General features: G+C 41.8%; 2 protein-coding genes across 3 annotated transcripts in view; one reads left to right on the top strand and one right to left on the bottom strand.

The window, feature by feature from the left end:
• The window catches only part of NLN (neurolysin), a 51,484-nt gene extending 39,749 nt beyond the window's left edge, over window positions 1-11,735 (bottom strand). The window contains 2 exon segments of the mRNA XM_032773653.2: window positions 214-470; window positions 11,632-11,735. Of these exon segments, the coding sequence (XP_032629544.1) occupies window positions 214-470; window positions 11,632-11,672 (298 nt within the window). The 5' untranslated portion in view covers window positions 11,673-11,735.
• A 54-nt stretch (window positions 11,736-11,789) lies between these two features.
• SGTB (small glutamine rich tetratricopeptide repeat co-chaperone beta) overlaps window positions 11,790-27,083 on the top strand; it is a 45,761-nt gene continuing 30,467 nt past the window's right edge. The window contains exons 1-5 of one of the 2 annotated variants that reach the window (XM_032773650.2): window positions 11,790-11,924; window positions 13,414-13,535; window positions 19,616-19,719; window positions 20,540-20,609; window positions 26,618-26,717. In XM_032773650.2, the coding sequence (XP_032629541.1) occupies window positions 13,436-13,535; window positions 19,616-19,719; window positions 20,540-20,609; window positions 26,618-26,717 (374 nt within the window). In that variant the 5' untranslated portion in view covers window positions 11,790-11,924; window positions 13,414-13,435. Of the gene's footprint in view, window positions 11,925-12,938; window positions 13,013-13,413; window positions 13,536-19,615; window positions 19,720-20,539; window positions 20,610-26,617; window positions 26,718-27,083 lie in introns of those variants that run through there. The other variant, XM_032773651.2, reaches the window with a different exon arrangement.

The following is a 27,083-nucleotide window of genomic DNA, read 5'->3' as shown; positions in this document are numbered from 1 at the left end:
AGGCTGGGCAGCAAAATTTCATGGCTAATCATAACAAATGCTGTGGGAGAGGTCAAAAATGAATATCACTTCTGAGATCTCTACTTTCTCTAGCCATGAAGAGCACAGATCAGACTCACGGGTGGTAACTGCTTTTGCTGCATTGCTTCCAGAACTCTGTTTTGTGGATAAGATGAATTCAGAGAAGGAAGGTATTAGACTCCACATACTCACCTGTATACTCCACTTCTATGTCGGCCAGAGCCTGCACAGTGTTCTCATATGTTACTTTTTCAAAATCAAGCATTCCAACATTGTCATACACTTGCTTTGTTTTCATGATCAGATCTTCTGTCCTTGTTATGATTTGCTCTGGTGACAGGTCCTATTTCAAAAAGTTTCGGTCTGATGCTGCATATGAAGAGGCCTGGAGATGGGTAGTAATTTCTGTTCCTAATGTCATCCTCAGTAAAAGCCTTGGACCACCAGCTCTGAAATTGTAAGAATTAATTTAGGAGATTAAGAATCTAATTGAAGCAAAAAGGTCTATTGTGAATTATTTTTTAAAAGAACATTACCTTTTTTCATTAAATAGTATTTTTAGAAACAAGAACATATTCCTTTTTAGGTCTATTCTTTCCTCTTCAGGACCCTAAATAGTTGTACTTTTAATTAAATAAAGCTGTATTTTAAAATAATTCAGATGTCTGCCCTTTCCCCGTCCTGTACTTGATTGAGGGAGTGTTATCTAATATGTATGCAAAAACAGAGATAAAATGTTTTGGTTCTGCAAAAATAGACAAAACAGTTTTTCTTAGACGACTGAGTTGTTATTCAAAACACCAGCTACTGAAACTCCATGGAAACAGACAATAGTGTTTTGTATTTTGAGAAAAGGAAAAGGGAATATGCAGTGAAATCTGGGTTATGAAGGCTAGTTGTTCCATGCAACATAAACAAAATGGTAAAAACATTTAATATGGAAGTGTAAATTAAAATGGATAATTTTATACTTGCATTGAATGCTGTGTTCCAGGCCATGAAAGCAAATTATCTCATAGCCTCCTACTTCAAAATGTACTCTTTTAACCGTTGCAGATCTTATATGAGTATTTCATACTGTTTTGCTCTGTAGCTGGAAAAGGCATGAAGGTTTCTCATATCTATAAACAACCTTTGTGTTCAGTTAATAACTCTGATTAATTTAGCCAACTGTATTACAGACTTGGTTAGGCAGAAAAGTTACAGTCTCCTACAGTGCTGGCATCTACAGCTGCCTTTTCACTAACCAATATGACAATGCACACACATTCAGCCATTTTTCAGGGATTTAATGGCAGAGGGAAAAATTTCAAAATTTCAGGGGGTGGGGTTTCCTGAGTTTCTTTTGAGTCACCAAAACATAGGAAGAAATAAAATATCATCCCTAAAATTCAGTTATTGACCTTCATCTGCTCCCAATCACCCCCAGGAATCTGTGTCATTTTCTCTTTTCATTGCATTTCACACATTTATAACCTGCTGGATAGCCCACCGAATTGAGACTCAGGAGACCTGGGTTCTATTCCCAGCTCTGCAACTGGCCAGTTGGGTGACTTTGAGACAATCACTTTACCTCTGTCTCAGTTTCCATATCTGTAAAATGGGGATAATGACACTGACCTCCTCTGTTAAGCACTTTGAAATCAACCAATGACAAGCTACATAAGAGCAAATGATTGTCATTATTGTCATACCCCACAATTTCTTCCATGCTCTTCCTTTCCTTTTGTTTTCTCTGCATCTCTTTGTTTTTCCATGCTTTGTTTTGGTCCGTGCCCCAATTCTTCAATCTATTCACTTATCAGTATTTTTCAGCACTCATCCCATTCTCCCTGCACCCACACACATCAAAGTCCCATACCACAGCAACCCTCCCATTCAGCGGTCCTCAAACTGTGGCTTGCAACCCCAATGGGGTTGTGGCAATACCTACTGTGTGGAGGACACCACTTTACTCTGTACAGCGTGATCTTGCATGCACAATATTTTCCTCTTCAAAATGGCATCCTCCATACCATCTGGGATCCTGGGAGGAAATAATTCATTAAATTGGGTCCAAGCCAGCAGAAAGTCTGGGACCCCCCTGTTCTAGTTGAACAAGGTGCTCTTCTAGTTGAAGAGTAAGATACTGATGAGTCTGCAGATGTAGCACTACTCCATTTGGCTGGGAAAGGTGTAAGGAGACTCTCCCTCAAAGGATGGTCTCAGTAGAGAAATCATCACAGCAAAAAAATTTTTTGTCCCTGTTGGCTGTCGGTGTGGTTGTTTTTTCGGTTTTTTGTTTTTTGGGGGGGGGGGGGGGGGCTGTCTCCTCCTTCTCCCCGCACCCCCGTTTTTCTGTTATCTTCAAGACAGGCTCTCTCTCCTTTTGTTCATTTATCTTGGTCTGTCAATTCTTTCCCCCACGTCTTCCCCTTCTTTGACCCTACTGTTTATGTCTCATCTCTCTCCTTCCACGTTAATCTTTTCTTCACCCAAAGCACCACCAGGACAGTGAGAAATCACACCTACATACATCCCAGCTGCATCAGAAGTAGATGAGCGAAACTAAATAGGAGCTGAGTGAGTCTGATCAGTTTAATTATGCAGCTGCTTCCAGCTCCATGGGAGAGGTGCTGTTTTGTGAACACAGATTTGATCATACTCTGTAGGATTCTTTACAGGAGTAATCTGAAAATTCACAGCAGTATATTAATAGGAAAACTCAGAATCCTCATGTCCAACTTAAACCCAGAGTTAATATCTATCTATAAATACATAAATATGGACATATATTTTGCACAAACCTAACATTAGTATGAAATAGATAGTGAGAATGAAGTATGCATAGTAAAGCAAGCACTAAGCCATAAGTGTGGAAGAATCAGAGACAAAGATTTGCTAGACACCATATTTTGGAGCAAAGAACCAGAGCCAAAGTTTGAGGGGGAACTGGCCTTGAGAGTGAAAAAATTTAGCTGGACCAGACAAATTGTAGAGACAAGGTGGGTGAGGTAATATATTTTATTGGACCAACTTCTGTGTGTGAGAGAGGCAAGTTATTGAGCTTACACAGAGCTCTTCTGAAAAAGAGCTGACCTGAAGAGTTCTGTGTACACTCAAAAGCTTGCCTCCCTCACTCACAGAAGTTGGTGCAATAAAAGATACTATCTCACCCAACTTGTTTCTATAATATCCTGGGACCAACACAGTTACAACACTGCATACAGACAAACTGTGACCAAGTCAAACATGAAATGAAGATTTACTGGAAACAACAGAGCCAAAAGAGAAACCCATTCTGTTCTACAACAACGTTGACCCTGTGCACACAATCACAAGTTGAGCAGTAGTAGCAGATATAACTGAGAGCAACTCAAAGCCAGTTTGCCCTTGAGAAGCAAGATTTGCCTGACACAGAAGACTAGCTTGGTAGGACTAACCCACATCTTCAGGCAAATGTCATTACAAAGCAACTAGGAGATTTAAAACCTTTGCATTTATTAAGCTGATTGTTCTATGGCACAGCTTTGTAATTAAAATATTTTTTAACTCCTGCTAATGAAATAAAATAAATTATGGTACAAAGGAAGAAACTATGTGTTGATATGTTAATTGCACAAACTAATACCCAGATATAATTAAAGTTTTTTTTTTAAATGTTCAAGTGTAAAGTGGTCACTATTACAAGGTGACATTTACTAACAGATACCAATTCATGGTAAATGTTGATTATTTAATAGCAATCACTGTAACTGTGTTAATAGTTATTTGGGGAGTATCAAAACCAGTTTGGTACATAAACAAATGCTCATAAAATTTGACATAATGTAGTGTGTATGTGGCCCGGATGAAAAATGGTGACTATATAAGCAGTTTGAAAAGGGCATGGGTGCAGGGCTTGTATTTTAAGGTTACACCTTTGTAGCTGAAAGGTTCTACAACTAGACTAAGTCAATTATTTTGTACAGATATAAATAAGGAACATCATTCTTACACAAATGTATTAATGGAAGACTATTTTTTCCTAGTGAATATGGTTTATTCAAGTCTTTCACAGCTCAGACAAGAGGTTTATTTTTCCTCTACGAGCACAGAGGTGGACATTCAGAATTGTGATAATGCCCATATGTTAGAGACTTGCTGACTGACACTGACACGTGGATAAGGAAAAGCTGGCTCACGCTGAATGTAGGAAAGACCAAAGTGATGTGAATCAGAAGAGGAAAACAGTACAGGAGCTTATCATCACCAGGTTTCCCTCAATTGAAGGCATTTGTCCACAGATAGTCATGAGAGTGGATCAGCCTTAGGTCCTACTGTAGTCATTACTGACCTGAACACTCAAATAGCAACAGTCCTTCTTCCATCTATGGCTAGCAAGATAATTTTCTTTATTCCTCTCTGACGATAACTCAGATTAAAGGTTGAGGCATTAGTAACTTCTGTGTCGGATTACTGAAACTCACTGTATCCGAGTCTAGATAAGAACGTAGAAGCCCACCCTGAAAATGACAAGCAAAAGAGTATAGTACTGTACACTGGTGCTTTGCCATCTACATTGGCTCCTCATTCCAACACTAGTGGGTCCACTTCAAGACTGAAAATTAATCTACAAATCCCTTAAAGGATAAAATGCTGTAATCTCAAGGATCACCTCTCTTTCTGGGCCCTGCTATGGCAACTAGAATCACCTGCACACTGTGACTAAAAGAGTCCAGCTATAGAGTAGAAGGAGCTGGAGGTACGTCTTCTTAACAGGAGGCTCAAGGCTCTGGAAACCCATGCAAATGGAACTTACTCAGATGGAGCTTTCTGTAGTCTACATACAATGCTAATACAGTATATTATGGAGTTAAACACTTTAGAAATGCACACAGATAAAATATGTATCAGCTATGTCACTGAGCAAATATATTTTTCAAGAATAACCACTAACATAGTACCTAAAACGGCAATCAGTGATAAATTCTCAATTAACCACTAGGCAAAATGTTTAAATATGTATAGAATTGCTTGGATCTCCCCCCAAGGGCTTGAATGCTGGATACAGAAGGCTGATAAGCACTACTTTTAATTTCCAGGGTGGACCTGGTGACCTAACTTCAGGGCCAGCTCCAGTTTTTCTGCCGCCTCAAGGGTGGAGGGGGGGGGAAGAGCGGCAGCACTTCAGTCGCAGCTCAATCACGCCACTTCTTCTGCGGCAATTTGGCAGCGGGTCCTCCCTCTCTTCCTCTTCGGTGGCAATTTGGCGGCAGCTCAAAGAGGAAGAGAGGGAATGAGGGACCCACCGCCAAATTCCTGCCAAAGACCTGGACATGCCGCCCCGAAACTGGATGGAGTGCCACTCCTTTGAACTAGCCTCCCCAAGCACCTGCTTCCTACCTTGCTTGCCTGGAGCCGGCCCTGCCTAACTCTCTCATTACATTAGACGACAGCTTTGAGTATCAAAAGAATAAAATCTGTAGCCTAGCACTAATTATTATAACTGCCAGCAAGTGGATGTTTACATCTGTTGGAGACAGAAAACAAATGAGAAATGCTAAATAGCAACCATCTGGTATTGGAGTAATAACAACTCTGATTGCTCCAGTCTCTAGCTGATGGTATAGAAAGTAACCATTTGCATGGGCTGGTAGACAGTACAATGCTCCAGAAAGGCTTGAACTGATCAGTGTATCTTTCTAATAACCACATGGGACATTGATTTCTTTAAGTTTCTTGACAAAGAACTGTAATATAACTTCTAGTGACACAGTCACTAAAAGTTGCACCTCAGTGAACTATTTAAACACACCCTGTAATTGCCCTTCCTGATCTCTCTCTCAGTAAACCAGAGAGTATGTTATGTCAACTTAGATCACAGTGAGTATATGTAAAATAAAAAATGCATTATGGGTGAAATCCTGTCCCCACTGAAGTTAATGGCGGCTTTTCCAAAGGCCCAGGATTTCGTCTCAGGGGCTGTCATAAACAGATAGCTAAGGGTTAATGTCTCTTTCACCTGGAAAGGGTTAACAAACGACACCTGACCAGAGGACCAATCAGGAAACAAGATATTTTCAAATCTGAGTGGAGGGAAGCTTCTGTGCGTCTTTTGTTCTGTCCGTTGTTCTCTCTAGGCTCTGAGAGTGACCACATATACCTACAGGCTCTCTAATCTTCTGTTCCAATTTTGCAAGTACAAAGGTAGAAAGACAGTTTAGTCTTTTTAATTGTTTTTCTGTATTTGCAACTGTGTATCTGGCTGGTGGAGTTTTAATGTGTATTTGGCTAAAAGTATTTTAAATTGTATTTCTGCTGGAGAAAGCTTTTCTCTATTGTCTATAAGCTGAAAAACCCTGTAATATTTACCATCTAGATTACAGAGATAACTTTTACTTTTTTTCTTTCTTTTTATTAAAAGTTTTGCTTTTTAAGACCTGTTTGATTTTTTTCCTAGTTGAGGCTCAAGGGAATTGAGTCTGTACTCACCAGGGAATTGGTGGGGAGAAGGGAAGGATAAATTTCCTCTTTGTGTTAGATTCACGGAGCTTGAATCTGTATTGCCTCTGGGTGAGGGGAAGAAGGGAGGGTGAAGGGGGAATCCCTTTGTTTAGATTCACGGAGCTTGAATCTGTCTCTCTCTCCTAGTGTACCCAGGGCAGGAAGAATCTGGGAGGAAGAAAGGAGGGGGAAGGGAAATGGTTTATTCCCCTTTGTTGTGAGACTCAAGGAATCTGGGTCTTGGGGGTCCCCAGGGAAGGTTTTGGGGAGACCAGAGTTTATCAGACACTCAGAGTTATGATTGGTGGCAGCGTATCAGATTTAAGCTGGTGATTAAGCTTAGAGGATTTCATGCTAGTACCTCATGTTTGGACTCTAAGGTTCAGACTGAGGAAAGTATACTATGACAATGCCTACATAAAATTGTAAATAAACACGAATTCTCGAAAACTCCAGTGCCCTAATTATAAAATAAAGCCATATGGCATAAATAATCAATAGATGACACACCTCGAACTAAAACCCTGGCGCTTCAGCTCCAAAAATGAATGTTTTTGCCATCTGAGATAAAGGAGATAATCTTTAGCTGTTAGCAGTGATAGTTCCCTGATACTCTTTGTGGGCCCTTTCACATACACATAAACCCAGTTAATTAGAGTTATTAAAATGACCAAGTAAAAAGTAAATAAAATAATTTAAACTAGATTTGTATGTGTTTAGAGTTAAGGATGACAGAATTGTACAAATAATATATAAGTTACAGAGATGATCTTCTAAAGATGTACATTTTCTTTCTAGAAAGTTAACAGTTTATGAAAGAGAGAGACAAAACAAAACGAGAATGAATGTAAAACTATTGTGGAACCAAATATAGATCATATGTTGACATCAGAATTTTATAAAATCTTTACTCTCTTGGGGGCCTAAAACTCTTGGGAAATTACAGTTTTATTTCCAAATCACAAAGGCTTGCCTGACAAGCCATTTAAAAAGCTTTAACGAAAAAATAAAATATACAATTTGGCCAGAGATGAAGATATAAAAGACTTATCAACTATCTGAATCATACATTCCAGAATAACTATTTAGTAACTGCAGACTGATTCCGAATGAGCAACATATGTTAATGAACCTTGGACATAAATCCTAAGATTTAACCCAGTGATGTCACCATGAAACAACCAGACAAAATTAAATATAAAATAGTATCAAAAAAGAAATCCATGGATACTCTTGAACAATTAGATAGTACATTTCCTCACAGGGAAAAGAAAGAAATGAAATACTGAAATCTTCCTCACACCTCCCCATAAAGGGATCAAAGCTTGCAAGATGCTGAGCACTCCTTCATCTCCCATTGACTTCATGGTCCCTTGTTTTGTTAACAGAATTAAAATAACTTTTAACTAATTTGGCCTTTTTCATTATAGAACATTCTCAGAAAACAGACTTTCTGGATAAAGTACCATTGCTAGCTTTATTATTTTCATTAAGGCCTTTTTCCATCTTCCACAACCAAATAAAAGTAATTGTATTTTCCTCTTGTCACAGTTCCAGGGTAAGCTGGCCCTTTGATCCTTCACTCAGTGTCTTGGTGGGCTCCCCTTTCAAGTGAAAGGCCGAGCCCCTTAATTTCTCTCAATGGAATCCCATGATTAACCCCACTTTTAGACTGGTTCTCTGGGTGATGGCACCCCTTTTTACCATTCTTGTTTTCTCAACAGGTTTGGCCCCTACTAGAAACTTTCCTCAGGAGCAGTGATCAGTATGAAAACGAAGGTGACTCCAAACAGTTTCTTTAAAACAAAATATTATTTATCCATCTATTGGAACACAGTTTTCAGAGAGAAAAGGGTTTAAAGAAAGAAGGGCCTATAAGTATATAATCTTGCCTACAACCGGGGTGAAAGTGAGCTGGTACAAGCCAGTACTCCATACTGGTAAGAACCCACACCAGCCCATACCCAGCCCACCTTAAAGCACTGTTGCGGCAGCACTTTAATGTCCCTGCCCCTTTTGCCTCCCCTGTCGGGGGCCCTGCCAGCAGCAGCAGTGCTTTAACATGGCCCTTTGCCGCAGCAGTGCTTTAATGTTGCTGCACCCCTTGTTGGCAGGGCTGCCGACAGGGGGAGGGGGGTGCAGCAACATTAAAGCACTGCTGCGACAAAGGACTCTGCAGCGCTTTAACGTCCCTGCCCCTTTTGCCGCCCCGATCACTGACGGATGGGGGGAGCAGCTGCCCTGGGGCCAGCGATTTAAAAGGGCCTGGGGCTCCAGACATTGCTGCCCCTACCGCAGCAGCAGCGTCCAGAGCTCCAGACTCTTTAAATCAAAATGGGAACCATAGGCAGTGTGGTCCAAGGGCTGGCTGGGGATGCTCACCCCAGCCCCAACCTTCTGCCCTAGGTCCCGCCCCTTCTGGGGCCAGAGCCATCCCCACTGTACCGGTAAGAGTCCTCGGTTACTTTCACCCCTGCCTACAGCTTAGCAGTTCCCACTAAGAGTTAGACCCATCTTATCCTAAATACCCTCATCCTTCTGGGGACCAGATTACAGTCTGCTTCTCTGCTGACCCTGACCCTCTCCTTCTGTGCATTAAGGTTGTTCTTTCAACCATTTCCAAGTTCTTTGTTTATGATTTCCCACCTGAAGAGGACTGTCTCAAGCGAGGGGGTGGTTGTGTCTCACTTGAACAGAGACAAAACCAGGAGGCTTTCACCTCTGTATTGTTAGTTAAGCACTGGCTAAGGCTAATGCAGTGGCTAATGTTTAAGAGAGGTTTTCAAAATCTGCTAAAATATGGAGCTTGCTCTCTGATCATTTGAGCAATTAAAACTTTGTGTCTCTTTACTTGAAGTCCTCTTTGTATAACTTATATTAGGGCCAATGCAATGGGATGCCTCAGATTTCATCACTGTATAGTTCCTGCTCTCATTACCTTCCTTTTTGATATCAGAGGGGTAGTCGTGTTACTGTATAGGAGAGGTTTGGTATGGGATTTTCAGCAATAGCCAAAGAGCTCTAAGAACAATTATTTTCACTGGAATACTAAAGAACAATTTAAATTTGCCAATCAAAAAACCAAAGCAACAACCCGATTTTCCAACCAAATCAGTATAGGTTGTGTAGCAACTTTTACAACCTCAAAAATTTATAAGACGTAAGTAGCAGCTATAGCCCCTATAACACAATTGGATTTTCAACAAGAAGAATAGCACTTGTAAGCAACAGTCAGATGATTCAAAAGCAATTTTTTTTACCAGAATGCCAAGCAATAGTATATTTTGCCAACAAGCTAAAATCTGATTGTTACTTCTGCAAAACAGTTTGATTTGATAAAGGGGATGGCATCTCCCTGTGTACTTTATTGGAGTCTCACACTTGTAAACTTGGGTGCTGCTGCAAAGGCCAGACAAGCAATTTAATTTGAAAATCAAGCTTTGACTGGCACACCAAATATTTTAGCCACATTTGTATAAGGACTGTACAAATAGATGACTTTTTTTTTTTTTTTTTTGAGAAACTGTCAAAATTTCTGGTGTATGTCAAACCATCTTTTTGGATTTGGAGGCTAAAACAAAAGAGAAACAAAAGTGGAAAATCAGACTTCATCAACCTGAACCAGCAAGCCTTGGAACTAGGCTTATCAATCCTCCCAGATTGGCCGGGAGTCAACTGGAATTGGCCTCAGTCTCCCGGTAACTATTAAAAGCAATCTGGGAGGCCCTACATGGATCTGGTCATCCTCCCCCTTCATTCAACTCCTAAAATAATGCCTCATTTGTCCACTTCTTCCACAACAGTCTACATGCCTTTTTTCACACTGCCCCCATTACACTGAACATCTGTCCTGAGCTGGCCCACAAAAACACAACCCTTCTCTCATTTAAAACCTTCTTGAAGACCCACTTCTGCTACCAGGGCTGGCTTTAGGCCAATTCCACCAATTCCCCCGAATCAGGCCCCGCGCCAAAGAGGGCCCCGCGCCCAGTGGCAGAGCCGCTGAGGGGTGGGGCAAGTGGCTGAGAATCCCTTCCCTGGCTAGAGGCTCCTTTTTAATTTTTACTCACCCAGCAGCGCTCTGCGTCTTTGCCAGCGGGTCCTTCACTTGCTCCGGGTCTTCAGCAGCACTTCAGTGGCACGTCCTTCAGTGCCACTGAAGACCCGGAGCAAGTGAAGGACCCGCCGCCAAAGACTAGGAGTGCTGCCTGGTGAGTACAAGCCCCCATGTGTTTTTTTACGTGTTTTCTTTTTTAAGTCATCCCTGCCCAGGCCCCGTCAAAAGTGTTCGAATCCGGCCCCTCACTTCCTAAAGCCAGCCCTGTCTGCTACAACTAGCTGCAGTGAGTTAATGACATTTTATTTTATTATATAAAATTACAAACTGCTCCATCCTGCTGCACTCATGCCTTTGCTGAAAATATCTTAGTGCTCCAACCCTATCCTTCCTCCGTGTCGCCACTCCATTGTTTCCTTGCCTATTTCTGTTGCTACAGGTCCGGAACTAACAAGACTGCAGGAATTTCAAGGCAGAGACCCTGTCTGATCCATACTGCACGTGAGCGTGCTGTAAATAACAAGGATTATATCAGGCTGCAGAAAGTCTGACATGCTGCAGGAAGCAATCACACATGGTTTAACGTTTCCTGCACTATTATTTTCCTGGTCTTTCTCATCAGAGGCCTCTGAATGTCCCCTGGGAAAACTATCACACGCAAATCTAACCGCTTTGAGGGAACCAGATTTTTTCTCTCCTGAGCTGACTGGACGCCAGAGCAGCTGCTCGCAGCCTACCTCATAGGGGGACAGGCAGAGACTCCCCCTGCGTTGGGGAGAGGCTTGGAGGCAGGGTCGCCGCTGGGGGGGAGGTGTGCAGGAAAGGGATGACCCCGCCCTCAGTGCGAAAGGAGTTTAGGGCAGGGGTTCGGCTATCAGGGGGCGCCCTTGTCCAGCCTGGCATCCTCATCCCCACTGACCCCTCAACTACCCCCCTCCCCCCGCCGCAGTCGCCCTTGTCCAGCCCGACACCCCATCCCCACCGGCCCCTCAGACATTCCCCACCCACCGCGGGCCCCGCAGCGGCCCTTAAGCAACCGGAGACTCTCCGCCGGCCGCAGTCACAGCGGCTGTCGGGCCCTGACGCACCTGCTGAGCGCTCGGCCCGCAGCGCTGCACAGGGAGAACATGGGGGCGGGGGGGCTGCAGCTGCTGGAGGCGCTCGAGCCGAGGCGCACGCTCCGCAGCCATGTGCCCGCGGACAAGTGGCGGCTCCGCTGAGCTGCGTAGCCACTTCCGCCAGCTGCGCCTCCCCCCAGCTCCTCCCGCCCTGCGCGGCAACCACTGAGCTCCTCTGCCAGCGCCGTGGGAAGCGAGCATCCCGACAGGGGAACCCTGCGGCAGCCAGCCCCGCTCCTGCCGGGCTTCTCGCCGCTTGCACGGTGAGTTTTCCGCCGCCGCCCTCCATCCTCAGTGCGGGGATAATGCCGCCGCTTGGGGGAATCGGGCTCTTCCCGGTGGCCTCGTGAGAGGGGAGGGTGCAGCAGGGCATCTCTTGTGCCTCCTTCCTCGTGCGAGGCAGTGCCAGGGGAGAGGCTCCCCGGGGGCAGCCGCCATCGCCCGCTCCGGACCCGGGCACCACACCCTGAGCTGGGCAGAGGCGATGGGAAAAGCCATTTTAGCCAGATTGACTAGCTCCGCGATTGAGCGGGTTGCCAAGGAGCCCCTAGGGCTGAACATGGGCAGGCTTGGCTGGTGCCTGACACCGCTGAGCTTCCTGCGATGCCTTGTACTGGGGGATCTTGTCAAATCTAGCATGCGGCATGTCAATGCACATAGTGAACCATAGAAAAGCTAATGGACAATGATCTTTAGAATGTGTGTATTATATATGTCTTCAATTATTTAGATACCTATGAGTGTATAGAGGGTATATTATTGTGATCTTTGTTGTACCTTATACCGTGAAACCTGCTCTACTGCATACCTCTTTTTTCAAAGGATCACTTGAAAGTAGAGTCAAAATATCCAGTATATTTTGTAAGATTATTACTTACACATCACCTCTAATAGGCAGCCCGCTTTTGCTAGCCTCCTGAATGGCTGCTTAAGATGGTTGAACCACATCTATAGTATAACCTGTATTCTATAAACAAAGATGCTTTTTACAGGTGTGGCCTTTCACCTATATGTTAAATCTAAGATCTTCTTTTTCTGAAACATAGTTAAACACTGTTCTTTTTCAAAAAAAAATTCTGTTTAGTGGTTTAGGAAAAAAACTCAGAAAAAGTTAAAACTAATTTTCTCTCCCAAAGAGAAGTTATATAACTCCTAATAGATGCTGCATGCAAATCAGGCTGAATCAGCAGCATGTCACTAATCACAAGTTTGCACTGAGGTCACAGTGTTTTTATTTTCAGTCTAAAGAGAAAATAAGCCATTCTGTAGCACAGTGTCAGAAAATGGAAGTGTTTAATTATGCCAGTGGTGAGATATCTATCCATGTACTTTTAAATTACTTTTGATTTGAGTGAGTATTCCTGCTTCCAGTTGTATGTGCATTAGAAACTAAATCTAAACTGTATCTTTGAGCAAAATTAATTTACTAAATTATCCATAACAAACTTTTATGAACTTCTTCAGGAATTAATTCAAGGAAGTCCTATGACCTGTTGTATGCAGGTGGTCCTACTGGATGACCGCAGTGGTCCTTTCAGGCCTTATGATTTATGAATCTTATTGAAATAAATAAATGTCCAGTGATACTCTTCTTGAGATGCTTTTTGATGAAGATCTATTGCTGCATATCTTGTACATCCAAAATTCCTAGTGAAGTTAATGGGACTTTGGGATGGGCAGAGTATTCAGGGATTGGCCCTAAAGTACCATTCTTAAGGTCTCTATATTTCTCTGAATATTTTTATAATTTAGGTGAAGTTCATAAGCTTCTAAAATGTCATCAGTCAAACACCTAGTATATGCCATCATCCATTTCTTGAGAGAACAGAGTCAGCTGGATACTTTCACTTCAGATGAACAAGAAAGCTTGGAAGGTAAATACTGAAGGCCACATATCTGTTTGCTAGGTTGGTTGACATACATCATGACAGAAAAGCAATGTGAATGAACTATATTAATTATTTATGTTGTTTTATTGTATTTTGTTTCTTGTATGTCAGGAAGATATTATTTGAACAATTTATATCCTTATCCTGTAGATTTCAATAGTGTCTCTCTTGGTTTATCTGTTACCAAAGAAATTTGCCAATTTTGGACTAGGAATGGGAGAAATTTGGAGTTTCACAAAACCTGAAGAAGTTTGTGAAATGTTTTAGAATTTTTGTTATTAAAGGAAAAACAACTTCATTCCTGAAATAGATTGAAATTTTACGTGTCCACAAGATTCTTATTTCTAAGATCTGTAAATTTGAAGAGGTCCTAAAGTTATTGGCACTGCATTGTCTTATTTCTGAGCAACTGTCACTTTCTATTACGCTAAGGATTTAAATTAGATAATGCCGTAGTCACAACCACTGGCGGGATTAAGTGGACTGGCTCATGTCTCACTCAATTTTCATGCCTGGTTTCCCTCAACTTTTCATGTGCTAGAATCTATGGCTAACACACTGAAGAACAACACTTCTGTCAACAGCATTTGTATTGGCAAGTGGGGAGGGGCAGCTAAATCATGAACAGCCATATTCTACCTTGATGCACATGAAGAGCTCTTGTTAATATTGATAGGAGCCCCATCTACTATTTGAGGGCAGGCTTGTGCCTCTGAGAGTGAATGCACAGAGAATGCACCATTTATATATCTTGACAAACATGTTTTATTGTTAAGAGCAGTAGTGCTGAGTAGGGCTGTTGCTAGTGATTCCAAGTATCACATAGTGGTAAGGATTCTTGACAGGTATATTTTTGTCTTGGCAAAGGAAGATTAAGTTACAGCAAACTAAGACCACTTTACTCCTGAGCAAGAAGAGCCAAATGGGGATTTAACATGCTTTAATTTATAGGCATTGACTTCACACCTTTAGTTGATTCACCTTAATTTTCCTGAGTGCCATGCGGACATGCCTTTACCAAAGTTTTGAATATGGTTAAATCCTTCCCTGCTGACACTTTACATTTTTTTAGAATTGGTGTAATGTGCACTCTTCTTGTGCCATGTTTAAACATATCATTCAATCACAGATTCCCTGTTTGTGTAAATATGCTTTCAAATATGGTTTCTACTGGACTGGATGTTCGCTATTGTGCACAGGCAAGAGAGATTGTGTTTTGACTGTGTTTAAAATATATTTTTAAGATTCAGTTTAAAACAACAAAAGCTGAAATAGTGCATTTGATAAGTGATGAACAACTATATTAATTTAAAATATCCCAATATCTGTTGAGAAACTTATTTCCAATTGATTAAAAGGCCACACTTTTAGAAATAAAATTATGAAGTAGGAATTATTTATTCATGTGTTTTTTTAATAAAATACTGATTAAATTTGATGGTTTGTAACTAAGAAGGGTTAACTGATCACTTATTTGACACAGATGTTGGCTAGAGTTGCCCTGAGACAAATGAACTACAATTTTAACAGATTTATTTTCTAATCAAAAGTGGATTATAATACTTTTAATAGTATGTAAACATGCAAAGATAAAATTGAACACTCCCACAATTGAGCATATTTTAACAGAGAAGTGAAATCCTAATTTTAGAGTTTATGTTGCCAAAAATATGGTACCATATGGTGCATTATACAATATACAGCATCTGTGCGAACCAATTTGCATAGCTGATCCTTTTTTAGGAGTTTATAGAAGTTAGCTTTATTTTATGTGAAATAAATGGCAAGCCAAATCTTGCCCATGAATGTGTGAACATAGCTCCCAACAAGACTGTGAGGGAAGAATTTGGTCCATGCAGTACATAGGTACTCTGTGTACCTTACAATGTGCTGTGGAGTTGTAAAGCAATGTAGATTAACTATCAAATACCAAACAAACTCTGCAAAAAAAAAAATAAAACAGTTGAAGACTTTATCAAAATAAAAGTACAGCATGTTTTTCAAAGCCATCTTTTGTTGATAAAATGTACTCTGATTTGCTGAAGCATACAAGTAGATCAGACTATAGGTGAAGTTCACCCCAGTGTAAAAGGACTGCTCATTTGCATGTTTGATTTGTGGAATTCAGTCATCTGCATAAACAGAAATCAGACGGTGGAGCGGGGAGGGTCCATTTGCAGGGTCTGGATCCGCTGTGCAGCCAGGACAAAGTTTGTAGTACAATGGAACTCTCCACAGCAAGAGTAAAGCTAATCTCTGTGCAAGACAGAACTTTCATGTGTGGGTGGGGAATGGCCTGAGACTGGAATGAACTCTTCCAAAAACTAACACCACCACAAACCTCAATACTTTCTTCTCTAAGTGCAAGGTGCATGTCTTTGATCTTACTTCCTCTAATGCAAACACATAGCAACAGATATATGTATATTTAAGACAAATTAAAACTTACCAAAAACAAGACTCTCCACTACACATGCTTCGCCCTCTGGGGAGAGAATGAGAGAAAAACAGTCACACAATGCATTACTGGAAGGTGCTCAAAAACTAAGCCTGAATAGAATACATAGTTCTCTTGCACCTGATTCTCCAGCATATGGATTAGTAGCTTAAGTCCTTCCACCTCACTTATGCAGTGTGTTAAAATGGCTGCTTTTACTCTTCCGTTGGCCATGCCAGCCTCTACACTTCACTGCTGTCTTCAGCACCAGCCTATGTGGGATCAGTGTGGTGTTCAAACTGGAATTATTTTAGGCAAGTTTTATTACCAATTATTACATGAGGTCAGACTAGATGATCACAGTGGTCCCTTCTGTCCTTGGAATCTGTGACCCCTCATACATTGCACTGACAGGTAGTGTAAGAAGGGATTGATTCTAGTAAGTGCCACCACCTCAAAGCCTGTGGTTTAGGTAAAGCAGAGGTCCTCACACTGGTCCTGTGAATCAAGGTGAATTTCACTGAAGGCTTAAGTGGTGTGGAGGACCTTGCCTAGCCCTCTGCTCTGGGGTGAGTTAATCTGCAGTGACGGTCAGATAGCAGGAGTGTGGTAGTGGGATAGAGAGTAAGTGGCATTTATTCCATACCAATATCCTTCAGACAAAGAATTGCAACTACTATATATAATTGGAGTGAAATCCTGGCTCCGTTTTGATGTCATTGTGGTTGAGATTTCATCTCAGTTGCTTAATGTATTGAAAAATTACACATTGTCAAAGGATCAGTCTCTCCCATTTTGAAAATAAATATGTGCTTTGGCTCCACATTTACTTTGAATCAAGTCTTTTGTTTTGGCTTACCATTTACGTAGCAGCAGGAGACTGTCATCCTGTGGGAAGAAAAAGTCTATTTCATTGATTTATGCCATAAAGGCATTAACATTAAAATCATGGCAGAGGAATTATAAAGATTCAGATTGTGTTAATTTTTCCAGTTAAATGGGAATTGTGGGAGCTCACTGTAATATGAGCCAATTATTTCTACCATGGAAATTTATTCTAATATCAATAGTAGTAATACATCCAGAATATTTTATATAACCATAATTTGATCTGTTAGAGTTGAGAGTTCTCCTCCCCACTTCCCGGAATAGAAGCAAACAAGATGACGGCTAGGAGTCATCACATAGACTTAATGCATTTTCCCCCCAAAAGTAAGAAGAGTGAAAATTAAAGTATTTTTAAGCATTTTAAACTATAGTTTCTGTTCTTAGACTGAGTTAAAAATGAGGTGAGGCATTTAGAAAAGGGGTTGCCTGAGGGTAAAAATAAGTGTGATGGAATACATGTCCTTTCCCTGCATCCGTGGCCACCCCAGGAACTGCTCAGACTCTCTTCCTTTAGTATCCATTCAGTAGAACTTAGTCAAGCTCCCTCCACCGACATCTATACAGTGCAAAACAAGAGTCCTAATTCCTATGACCATCAACCCCTATTCATCAGGGCTCTGAGAGGAAGAGAGGTCTTTCTTCTTTGGGATCACCTTCAATCTGGGCACAGCTACTCCTGTCCTCCACACAACACTTCCTAGCTTTTATCAAGCTAGTCAGCTGATGCATTAGTTAATTCCTTAACTCACCCAGCCTCCCTCTCTCATTCCTCACAATTTCCTCAATCAGCCATTGCTGGGGATACTAACTGAGGCTACAGTGATCAGAATGCTGATTTGTCTGTCATGATTCAGCACTCTGTCACAGATGGGTTGCTGAGCTACCCTCCAAGGGAAAGCCTAAATTTAGCATGTATATATGACAGTTAATACTTAATAGTAAATTGTCGAGAGAAACTGGATATCCTGTTCCGTTGTTTCTCTGACGGGCATTGTAAAAGTACTATTAATATCATTCACTTATTAATGGAATTGTGCATGTAGTTTTCCACAGAATATGTACTCCATGGAAATGCAGTGAGATATTTTACTTGTCTTTCACCTCAGAAGATAAGATTTGAATTTAGGTCACAAAAAAATGGTTTGAAAGTCACCAACTCACCACTAGATCTTCATTAACAGCATAAAAATCAATATTCAGTTTACCACAATTAAGTTTCTTGTCATGGAGGTTTAGTGCAAGGAAGAAAAGGAATTTAACTCAGACCCTGAATTGTTTTTTTACTGAATGACACAGAACCTGGTTAACATTACAGAACACAGAAGCAAACTTTCTGTGCAGTGTTAATAATTAGCCATGTGCCCAATCAATATTAAAGAGTCATTGTCAACATAAAATATGTAAGAATTTTACTTACTTTTGTTACTTATAACTTACTGTATGTTATCAAGACTGAAAATTAAATCAATCTATTTTACATTTTACCATTTATGCTGAGTATTTACGTTTTGCATTTCTCTCAGCTGGGACAATAAAAAATAGACTCCTCAATATCAGTTATTGTTAATTTTTTAGGAGATTTCCTTTCTGATTCCCCTGCACTAGCTCAATATTATCATTATTCAGATTCACAATGCCACATCTGAAAGTTCAAATTAGAATGGACCCTCAGTACCCATGATCCTTAATGGGAGTTATGCTGCTGGATTCCCACACAATGTGTTGAATATTTGCCCCATAATCTTAAAATACATGAATTAGACATCTTCTCTAAGCTATATATAAATAAGATTACAATCTATGACTGTGTCTACAAACACTTAAACCTGTCATATCAGGGTTGAAAGGGACCTCAGAAGGTCATCTAGTCCAACCTACTGCTTAAAGCAGGACCAATCCCCAGACAGATCTTTGCCCCAGATCCCTAAATAGCCCCATCAAGGATTGAACGCATAACCCTGGGTTTAGGAGGCCAATGCTCAAACCACTGAGCTATCCCTTCCCTGCTATATCACTCCTGTAGAAATCATTGGAACTGCTCACGAGTAACATTATGAACTTGCTAAAATGTTTGGGAGATTGGGGCCCTCTGATCCTGGGAAGGGATCTGCTCATGTGGATCCTTAGGCTCGGGTATCAGTGGACTTTGTGAGAGTGCAAGGGATTTCACAGGTGGATTCCTTTGCAGGATAAGAGCCTATGATTAATAAAGCAGCTGTTAGTAAAAATCTTTGGTTTGCAAAGTAAAATGTACACATTTGAAAACAGTAATTACTGCTTAGATATAAATGTGGTGCTTTCAGGCTAATTATATGTAGTAGACAATTATAAAAATAGCAGTTTTTATGTGTAGCTAGTATATATATCTACATTACATAATATGTACTGCTGTTTTACATTTGTTTTTAAATTTAGTCATAGCTCAAAAAATGTAAGTATTAAAAGAAGTGTGTCTGGATCAGGAATTAAGTTTGGTGGCTGAGCTATAAACACTAAAGAGTTTCTGCCTCTATTGCCATGCAGAGTTGACTAGTAGAGATTAAATAGGTTATTTATTTTTTCTTTCCATTAGGGGAACTTCTCCAAAGAACCGCCTTTTGTTTTTAGGCTTAATTAACCACAAATATGTCAGGAAGTGTACTTTTGCCTTATTTATTTTTAGTTTTATTAGTTCATTTTATTTACACATTTCTATTGAGAAAATGGTGATAAAAAAAATCATGCTTTCATTTCTTTGAAGTTGCAATTCAGTGTTTGGAGACTGTTTTTAAGATTAGCCTAGAAGATACACATCTTGCAGTGCCACAGCAGTTGACAGAAGTGTTCTCAAATTCTTTTCACAAGGTAAGAATTGATTTTAGTCTTACTTTATCATTATCCAATTAAGATTGTGACTATGGTATGGAATCTTAAAATGTTATATAAGTCAAAGCAATGTGGAAACTTAATAAAAATGATATTCAAGTGAAATTCCTGCAATAAATAGAACAGGATCGTTTTTGGACTCTGACAGGACATAAATTCAGTTAAGGCAAAGATAACCCATGTAAATTACATTACTAAAAAGAATGGGCTTTTTTCCATCATGGAGGATACTTGCCCTCAGTGTCACTTAGGCATTTTGCAATTCCAAAGACAGTTGACAAGAAACCGAATGAGGTCATCCACAGCTTCCTGGTCCGTCTGCCCGCAGCTCCATTGCGTATCCCCTCCCATGGAGAAAATTTAGTCTCTTAAAGCATTCCACACAACCAGTTTAGGTAAAACTAAAAGCTATACTTTTAAAGTTCAAAGGGGTCCAACATAGGAAGAATATTGTGGGCACCAGGAAAGCAGAGAGAAAACTTGTGAGGAAGAAAATGGGGATATCAGAGGTCATACTACCTCCCCCCCCCACACACACACTCCCACTTTACTGAGGCAGGGGATATTGCTGCAAGATTTTAAGTGGGAACAGATAACTATCTTGGTCTAGTGTGTATTACAGAAATGGTCTGATCTCTTGCTGACTTAAGCCTAATGATGCAATCACTAAAAGGTATCTGTGTTCACACAACCCCTTTCAGAATGAAGGTTGAGGGAGAAGCCATTAATGTAGCCAGGGCCTACACCTGAATCAGAATACACTTCTAGTTATTTGTTTTTGATTTTTTTTAAAATCTAGAATGACATGTTCCCTCTCTCCGATTCATTGCCAGAAGATATTGAAAAGGCTGACCAGCTGAAGGATGAAGGTGTGTAATTGATAAGGATATGTCACATTGTCTGGAGTAGCTCATGACCGTGAGTGCCAACCTCAGGAGACTGTCAAAAAGCAGGGCAGAAACCCTAAACTGCTTGAGGAAACTCCTTTTATTGCTCCAGTACTTTGAGCTGTAATGTGTTAGCTCTGTATTGAGCTTCCAGGTGTTCCATGCATCTGTGGTGGGCTGTCTCCTCAGCCTCTTCAGTTTCTTTGATCTCCTTGATCTGGGGGTCCACCCTCAGTCTCTGGGGCTTACGTTCTCCCTGGGCTGCTTGCTATAAGCAGTCAAGCCAGTTCCACTGCAGCAGTCTCCATGGCATCTGGGGCAGGCGGGTGCTTAGCTCCTGATCTGGAGTTTTCTGTTTATTGGATATTCCCTTCTCCTTACATAAGGTTTCTAGGCCTTTTGTCTCAAGACCTTAATATTACTGTGGTCCACTCATTGTGTCTATTATTTCAGCTTTAAACATTCTCAATATCAAGTTTTAACTTTTAACAGCTCTGGATTATGTTCTATAAATCCAGTTGACCTGTAACACATGAATCCTGCCACCTATACCAAAAGTTATACTCTGTGGAGTGGCTCCTGACCATGAGTGCCAACCTCAGGACAGACTGTCAAAAGCCAGGGCAGAAGCCCCAAACTGGTTGTGTGGTGTATAATTAGATTTCTCTAACCCAATAACAAGTTTGAACTCCTAAAGCACTATAACAGTTGTATCATGGAATCACAGACTGTCCTGTGGGGCATTTCATTCTATTTTGCCACCCAGGCAAGCTGACTATGTGGTAGATGGTCATTCTACACCAAAAAGCACAACAATATTCAGGTTACTCTCAATCCTAAAGGACCAGTCACTTATCCCAGGTAATTCGTACTCAGATCTCAACCAAAGACAACTCCTGTATCCAATCCTGTAATAAATTAACTAAAGATATATTAACTAAGAAATGAGCATCATTTACAAAGCTAAAATAGGAAACATATACTCACAAGTGAGTTACTGTCTTAGATTTTAAAAAGGTAGTATAAGTTTCTGTAATAGACCACCCTATATGACCTTTAGGGCCTGCCCATGCCAAGCAGCATGGGGATCTCTTGCTTATGCTTAGAAATCTTTGCCCCTCAGAGACCAAACAGCATAAAGAGACAAGTTTCTCCTTGTCAGGGATTTTTTCTCCCCTTCACCTCAGATTCCAAGCTGATGGGGTGAGTTCATGTATAGGTTTCCCCTTCCTGGAGGGAAATAAAAATTCAGTCAACAAGATATCTCTCCCTTGGTCCTACACAATGCCTCATTTGCTTACAGTGACCCATCTTATGTGCAGAATGAGCACTTTACCTTAATTAATGCTTCTTTTCCTCTTTGGTAGGATACACAATTGGAGGTTTATGATGCTATCATTCAATATAACTTTATATCATGGGTTACAGATATTATAAGTAGGATTAATATATGCAGTATTCCATTAAGTCTAAACACAAATCACATTTCTTATAATACTAATACCTATTTTAACTATACTAATCCAGAGGTAAGACAGACTGCTTTCCAGCTATGCATTTGTCAGTGTTCAGTGAAGTTCTGGGATGCAGTGTTTCTGAAAAAGGTTTGGGGGTTGTGGTGGATAATCAGCTGAACATGAGTGCCCAGTATGAGACTGTGGCCAAAAGAGTGAATGCGATCCTGGGATGCATAAACAGGAATCTCAGGAGTAGAGAGGTTATTTTACCTCTGTATTTGGCACTGGTGTGACTGTTGCTGGAATACTGTGCCCAGTTCTGGTGCCTACAATTCAAGAAGAATGTTGATAAATTGGAGAAGGTTCAGAGAAGCGCCACAAGAATGATTCAAGGATTAGAAAGTATGCCTTACAACGACTGAGCCCTTTGAGTCTATCGATCCTGTTAGCTTAACAGAAGGTTAAGGGGTGATTTGGTTACAGTTAATAATAAGTATTAGGGATGTAAATATCATTTAAAAAGTTAACTATTTTAATGATTAAAATATTTCATTTAAACGGTTAATCTGTTAAAGGAAGGGGGGCTAGGGTCAGATTCGGCTGGACGGCACAACTGGGGCTGCTCTGGCCAGCTGACGTGGCTGGGGCCGATCTGGCCGGCCAGTACGGGGCTGCTGGGGTTAGCGGGTGGGCCGGCCCAGGGGTTAATGATTAAGGCAAGTTAACCAGTAAGACTAAAATTTACTGGTTGACATTTTACCTCACTAATAAGTATCTACATGGGGAACAAATATTTAATAATGGACTCTTCAATCAAGCAGAGAAGGTTTAACATGATCCAGTAGCAGGAAGTTAAAGCTTGACAAATTCAGACTGGAAACAAGGTGTGAATTTATCAGTGAGAGTAATTAACCACTGGACCAACGGTCATGGTAGAGTCTCTCACAGACAATTTGTAAATCAAGACTGGATGCTTTGCCGAAAACTGTGCTCTAGGGATTATTTTGGGGAAGTGCCATGATCTATGTTATGTAGGAGGGCAGAGAAGATCATCACAATGGTCCCTTCTGTTTTGTAATCTATGAAACACAGAAACATACTTAGCTGTTTTCAGTCATTGTCTGAGTTGAGAACTGCCCCTCTGCAAGGTCTCTCTCGGTCACAGCTGCAGCCACAGTGGATGGACCTGCCCAGTCTATGCATCCATAGCAACCTGTTAACTCACCCCCAATACAAAAGAGAGAATTTACTAACTAGCTGAAAAGTTAGTGACATGTCACCTAGACCTGTCATTTATTTCAAACTACATTATTGTTTAAATTAATTTGTGATCCATTAGCTACTGTGGCAAAGTTCCTCCTCTGCCTTGGTGGGTCCTGCACTTATTGGTGGATTTGCTCACCTCAGAGATTCATCATGTGGATCAGGAAATAACCAAGAGACCTTCTGCTCTGGTAGAAACCACAGTCCAGGTCAATTCCTCCTGTGTCTGATCAGGAGTTGGGAGGTTTGGGCGGAACCCGGGCCCGCCCTCTACTCCGGGTTCCTGCCGAGGCCCTGGTGAATCGCAGCTGTCTGTAGTGCCTCCTGGTACAGCTGCGTGACAGCTACAACTCCCTGGGCTACTTCCCCATGGCCTCCTCCAAACACCTTCTTTATCCTCACCACAGAACCTTTCTCCTGGTGTCTGATAATGCTTGTACTCCTCAGTCCTCCAGCAATATGTCTTCTCACTCTCAGCTCCTTGTGTCTCTTGCTCCCAGCTCCTTGCATGGACCATGGGTGTCTCCTGAGCACTCTGCGAGTGTTTGGCTTCGAACCCCAGTTTGTATGTTTTCTCCAGATGCTGTACACCTCCACAGAGTTTCTGGTCAGGCTCAACTGAACCCTGACCGAACCGGTCAGCTTTGGGCGAGGAGTGCAGCAGGGGTGCTCCCTCTTGAGCCAGCTGTACCCTCTGGCAATTGAGCCCTTCCTCTGTCTCCTCCGTCGGAGGCTGACAGGGTTGGTTCTGCGAGAGCTGGAGTTGCGGCTGGTCCTGTCGGCGTATGCCGACGACGTGCTCCGTCGTGGACCAGGACCCGGGTGACTTGGCGTGGGTGGAGGCTTGCCAGGCCATCTACTCGGCAGCCTCCTCCTCCCGGGTCAACTGGGTCAAGAGCTCTGGCATGATGATTGGGGACGGGTGGCAGGCAAGCTCCATCCCACCTGTGCTTCAGGCCATCTGGTAGAGCACGAGTCCACTGCTCTATCTCGGCATTTACCTTTCCGCCTCGCATCCATCTCCACCAGAGAACTGGTCCGGTTTAGCAGGCAGGGTGACGGGCCTACCTTGACCAGGTCCTGTGAGAGGGCATACCCCGCCCACTCCCCACCCCAGGCCCTCCAAACCTTTTCATCGGTCCCCTGCCCCATGGGCCCAACCGGCCCCCCCACCCCTTCACCATGAACCAGCTGCATGACTTGCAGCTGGTTCATTTCCAGACCGTGCCAAGGAAACATATACATGCTCGTGCTCCATGTCCTCTTCCTCACTCTCATGTCCTGCCCCGACATAAAGTGGCGGGACCTCCTGCCACCTCTGGAGGGTGAGGAGCCCCAGTGGACCAGCCTATACTCTGCCCTGGTCCCAAGGTCCGCTGGGGATATCAGTTGGCAGCTCCTTCATGGGGCCGTGAGCACGAGCATGTACTTGACGCAATTTACCCCTGTCCCGGACACCTGCCCCTTCGGCAGCATGAAGGAGACCCTAGCGCACGTTTACTTGGAGTGTGCCAGGTTGTAGCCCCTAGTCTGTCTCCTCATAAATATTTTGCTATGCTTCTGGCTGCACTTTCCCCCTCACCTCCTTATCTATGCACTCCCCATCCGTGGCCCACAAAGCCATGGGACCTCCTGGTCAGCCTCCTCCTGGTCAGCCTCCTCCTGGTCCTGGCTAAAATGGCCATTTATAAAACCAGGGAGAGGAGGTTGGTCGATGGGGTCTCCTGTGACTGTGGGGCCTATTTCCGATCCTTCTTCCGCTCACGCATCTGGGCAGAGTTCCCCTGGGCAGTGTCCGCTGGCTCCCTTGACACCTTTGAGGAGCAGTGGGTGCTGTCTGGGGTTCTCTGCTTGATGTCCTCATCAGGTTCTCTTTGTTTGACCTTTTGACCTCACTCCTGTCCCTGTTATCTCATTAGTTGTCCCCCAGAATTATTTGGTTTCCAGGCCCTGTGAATCCTCCCCTTAGGCTGCGGGGGGGAGGGTTCTGTTAGCAGTGGGCAGGCTCTACCTGCCCACTTTCTTGTTCCTAATAGGAACACTCTCCTGTAGTCATCTGGCCTGACCTTGTCACGCTATGTTATTAGACTCTACTCCGTTACACTTACCTGGTCTGTGAAGATTATGCATTCCTTCCAAATGTAAGTGACTTTGCTAATATGTGAAATATTTATGATTCAATTTCTCATACTATATTGCCATGAGTAACCTCATTGTGTATCAGTTATAGCAGAGTTGAAAAATCTGTATGGTTCTGTTAATTTGGAATGTTGGTTTCTTCACTGCCAATTGCTGAGATCGAAGGATCTGTTCCTCATTCAGTCATGTGTCCTGCATGGAGCGGACTCAGCGCGTTCTGGAGCATGTCATCTCCCTGTACTCTCTCTACACTTCGTAGGATACTCTTCTTCCTTCATACTTCCTTTGTTGTGTTCCTTCTCTTACCTTGGCCCATTTGCCAGGACTTAAAGTTTTGTTAGTCTCTTCCTGTTAAATCTGATCTTTTTCCCTGCCTGAGTGAGATTATGGCCTGTGCCTGTACTGCTGCCAGACATGGTAGAAGGGATGGGGAGAAAAGTAAAGCGGGTCTTCTTTCCTTGTATTGTACTAGTCCTCCTTGGTGTTTTTCCTTTCCTGGCTGCATAATGTTTTTAGTCTCCTAAGAGTTGACTAGTGATGCATCTGCTGAGGTGTTGGAGTGTACTTCTGCATCTGAGTCATCTTATGGCACCTGTGTTATATATGTCCTCAGTGTCTTCATGAAAGAGCTATTGGTAGCTGCATGGGACTGTTCATTTACCTGCCAATCTTCATTCTTGTTTTTAGAGTCCTCATGTTATGGTTGTAGTTACAGGCAAGTTTTGGGTGAATTAAATCAAAAAGGGTCCCTAGATCTAGTTCATTAAGTTGTGAGACCTGCTAGGATACCCATCCTGACCAATCCAAACTGCAGCTGTTGTGGTTGACCAGCCCATTGAGCCAGTACCCAACAAACTGTTTCCTTGCTCAACAACAGGTAAGTATGTAAACCTGCCTGGTAAATATGTAAACATTAAGTGTCGTGCTGCTTTGTAGATAACAAGTCTGCATGAAAAAAGCGTACTGTATATTCAGCAAACCAATACAAAATCTTTTTTTCTGAAAAGTAAATCACAAAAGGCAACACAGTCCCAACTGTTTTGTGAGGTATTGTACTGTAGTGATTTTGCTCTATGTTTATCGTTCAGACCTTTAATTATCTTAAAACATCATTTTTATAATTTATTTCAGGTAATAATCACATGAAGGAAGAAAATTATGTTGCTGCAGTGGATTGTTATACTCATGCTATAGAGCTGGATCCAAAGAATGCAGTGTATTATTGTAACAGGTAAAAAATAATAAATAATCTCTTAAACTTCATAGAGATAATTTTAAAAAGAAAAACCAAACTAGATCAAAACAAGGTGAAGTGAAAAGCCATCCTTTTCAGTGAGTATCAACATCTGGTTTATACCAGTTTTGTTATGCACATTTTAAAATGTATCATTTCAACTATACTAAATGTTTGTCTTCATTATATTTGTCATGTGGATTTTAACCTTGTTTCAAAACTTTATTTGGTGACTGAGGTTGGCAACTTGAAGCAACTTCTACACAAGAAATTAGTAAAGGACTGTTTCAAAGCCCATTTGAGCTAGTGGGAACCACTTTATAGAATTCTAATGGATCAGGCCTAATGTCCATTAATTTTCCA

Source organism: Chelonoidis abingdonii, chromosome 6 (assembly GCF_003597395.2).
Source record: "Chelonoidis abingdonii isolate Lonesome George chromosome 6, CheloAbing_2.0, whole genome shotgun sequence".
Lineage (NCBI taxonomy): Eukaryota > Metazoa > Chordata > Testudines > Testudinidae > Chelonoidis > Chelonoidis abingdonii.
This window is presented reverse-complemented; position numbering and strand designations above follow the sequence as displayed.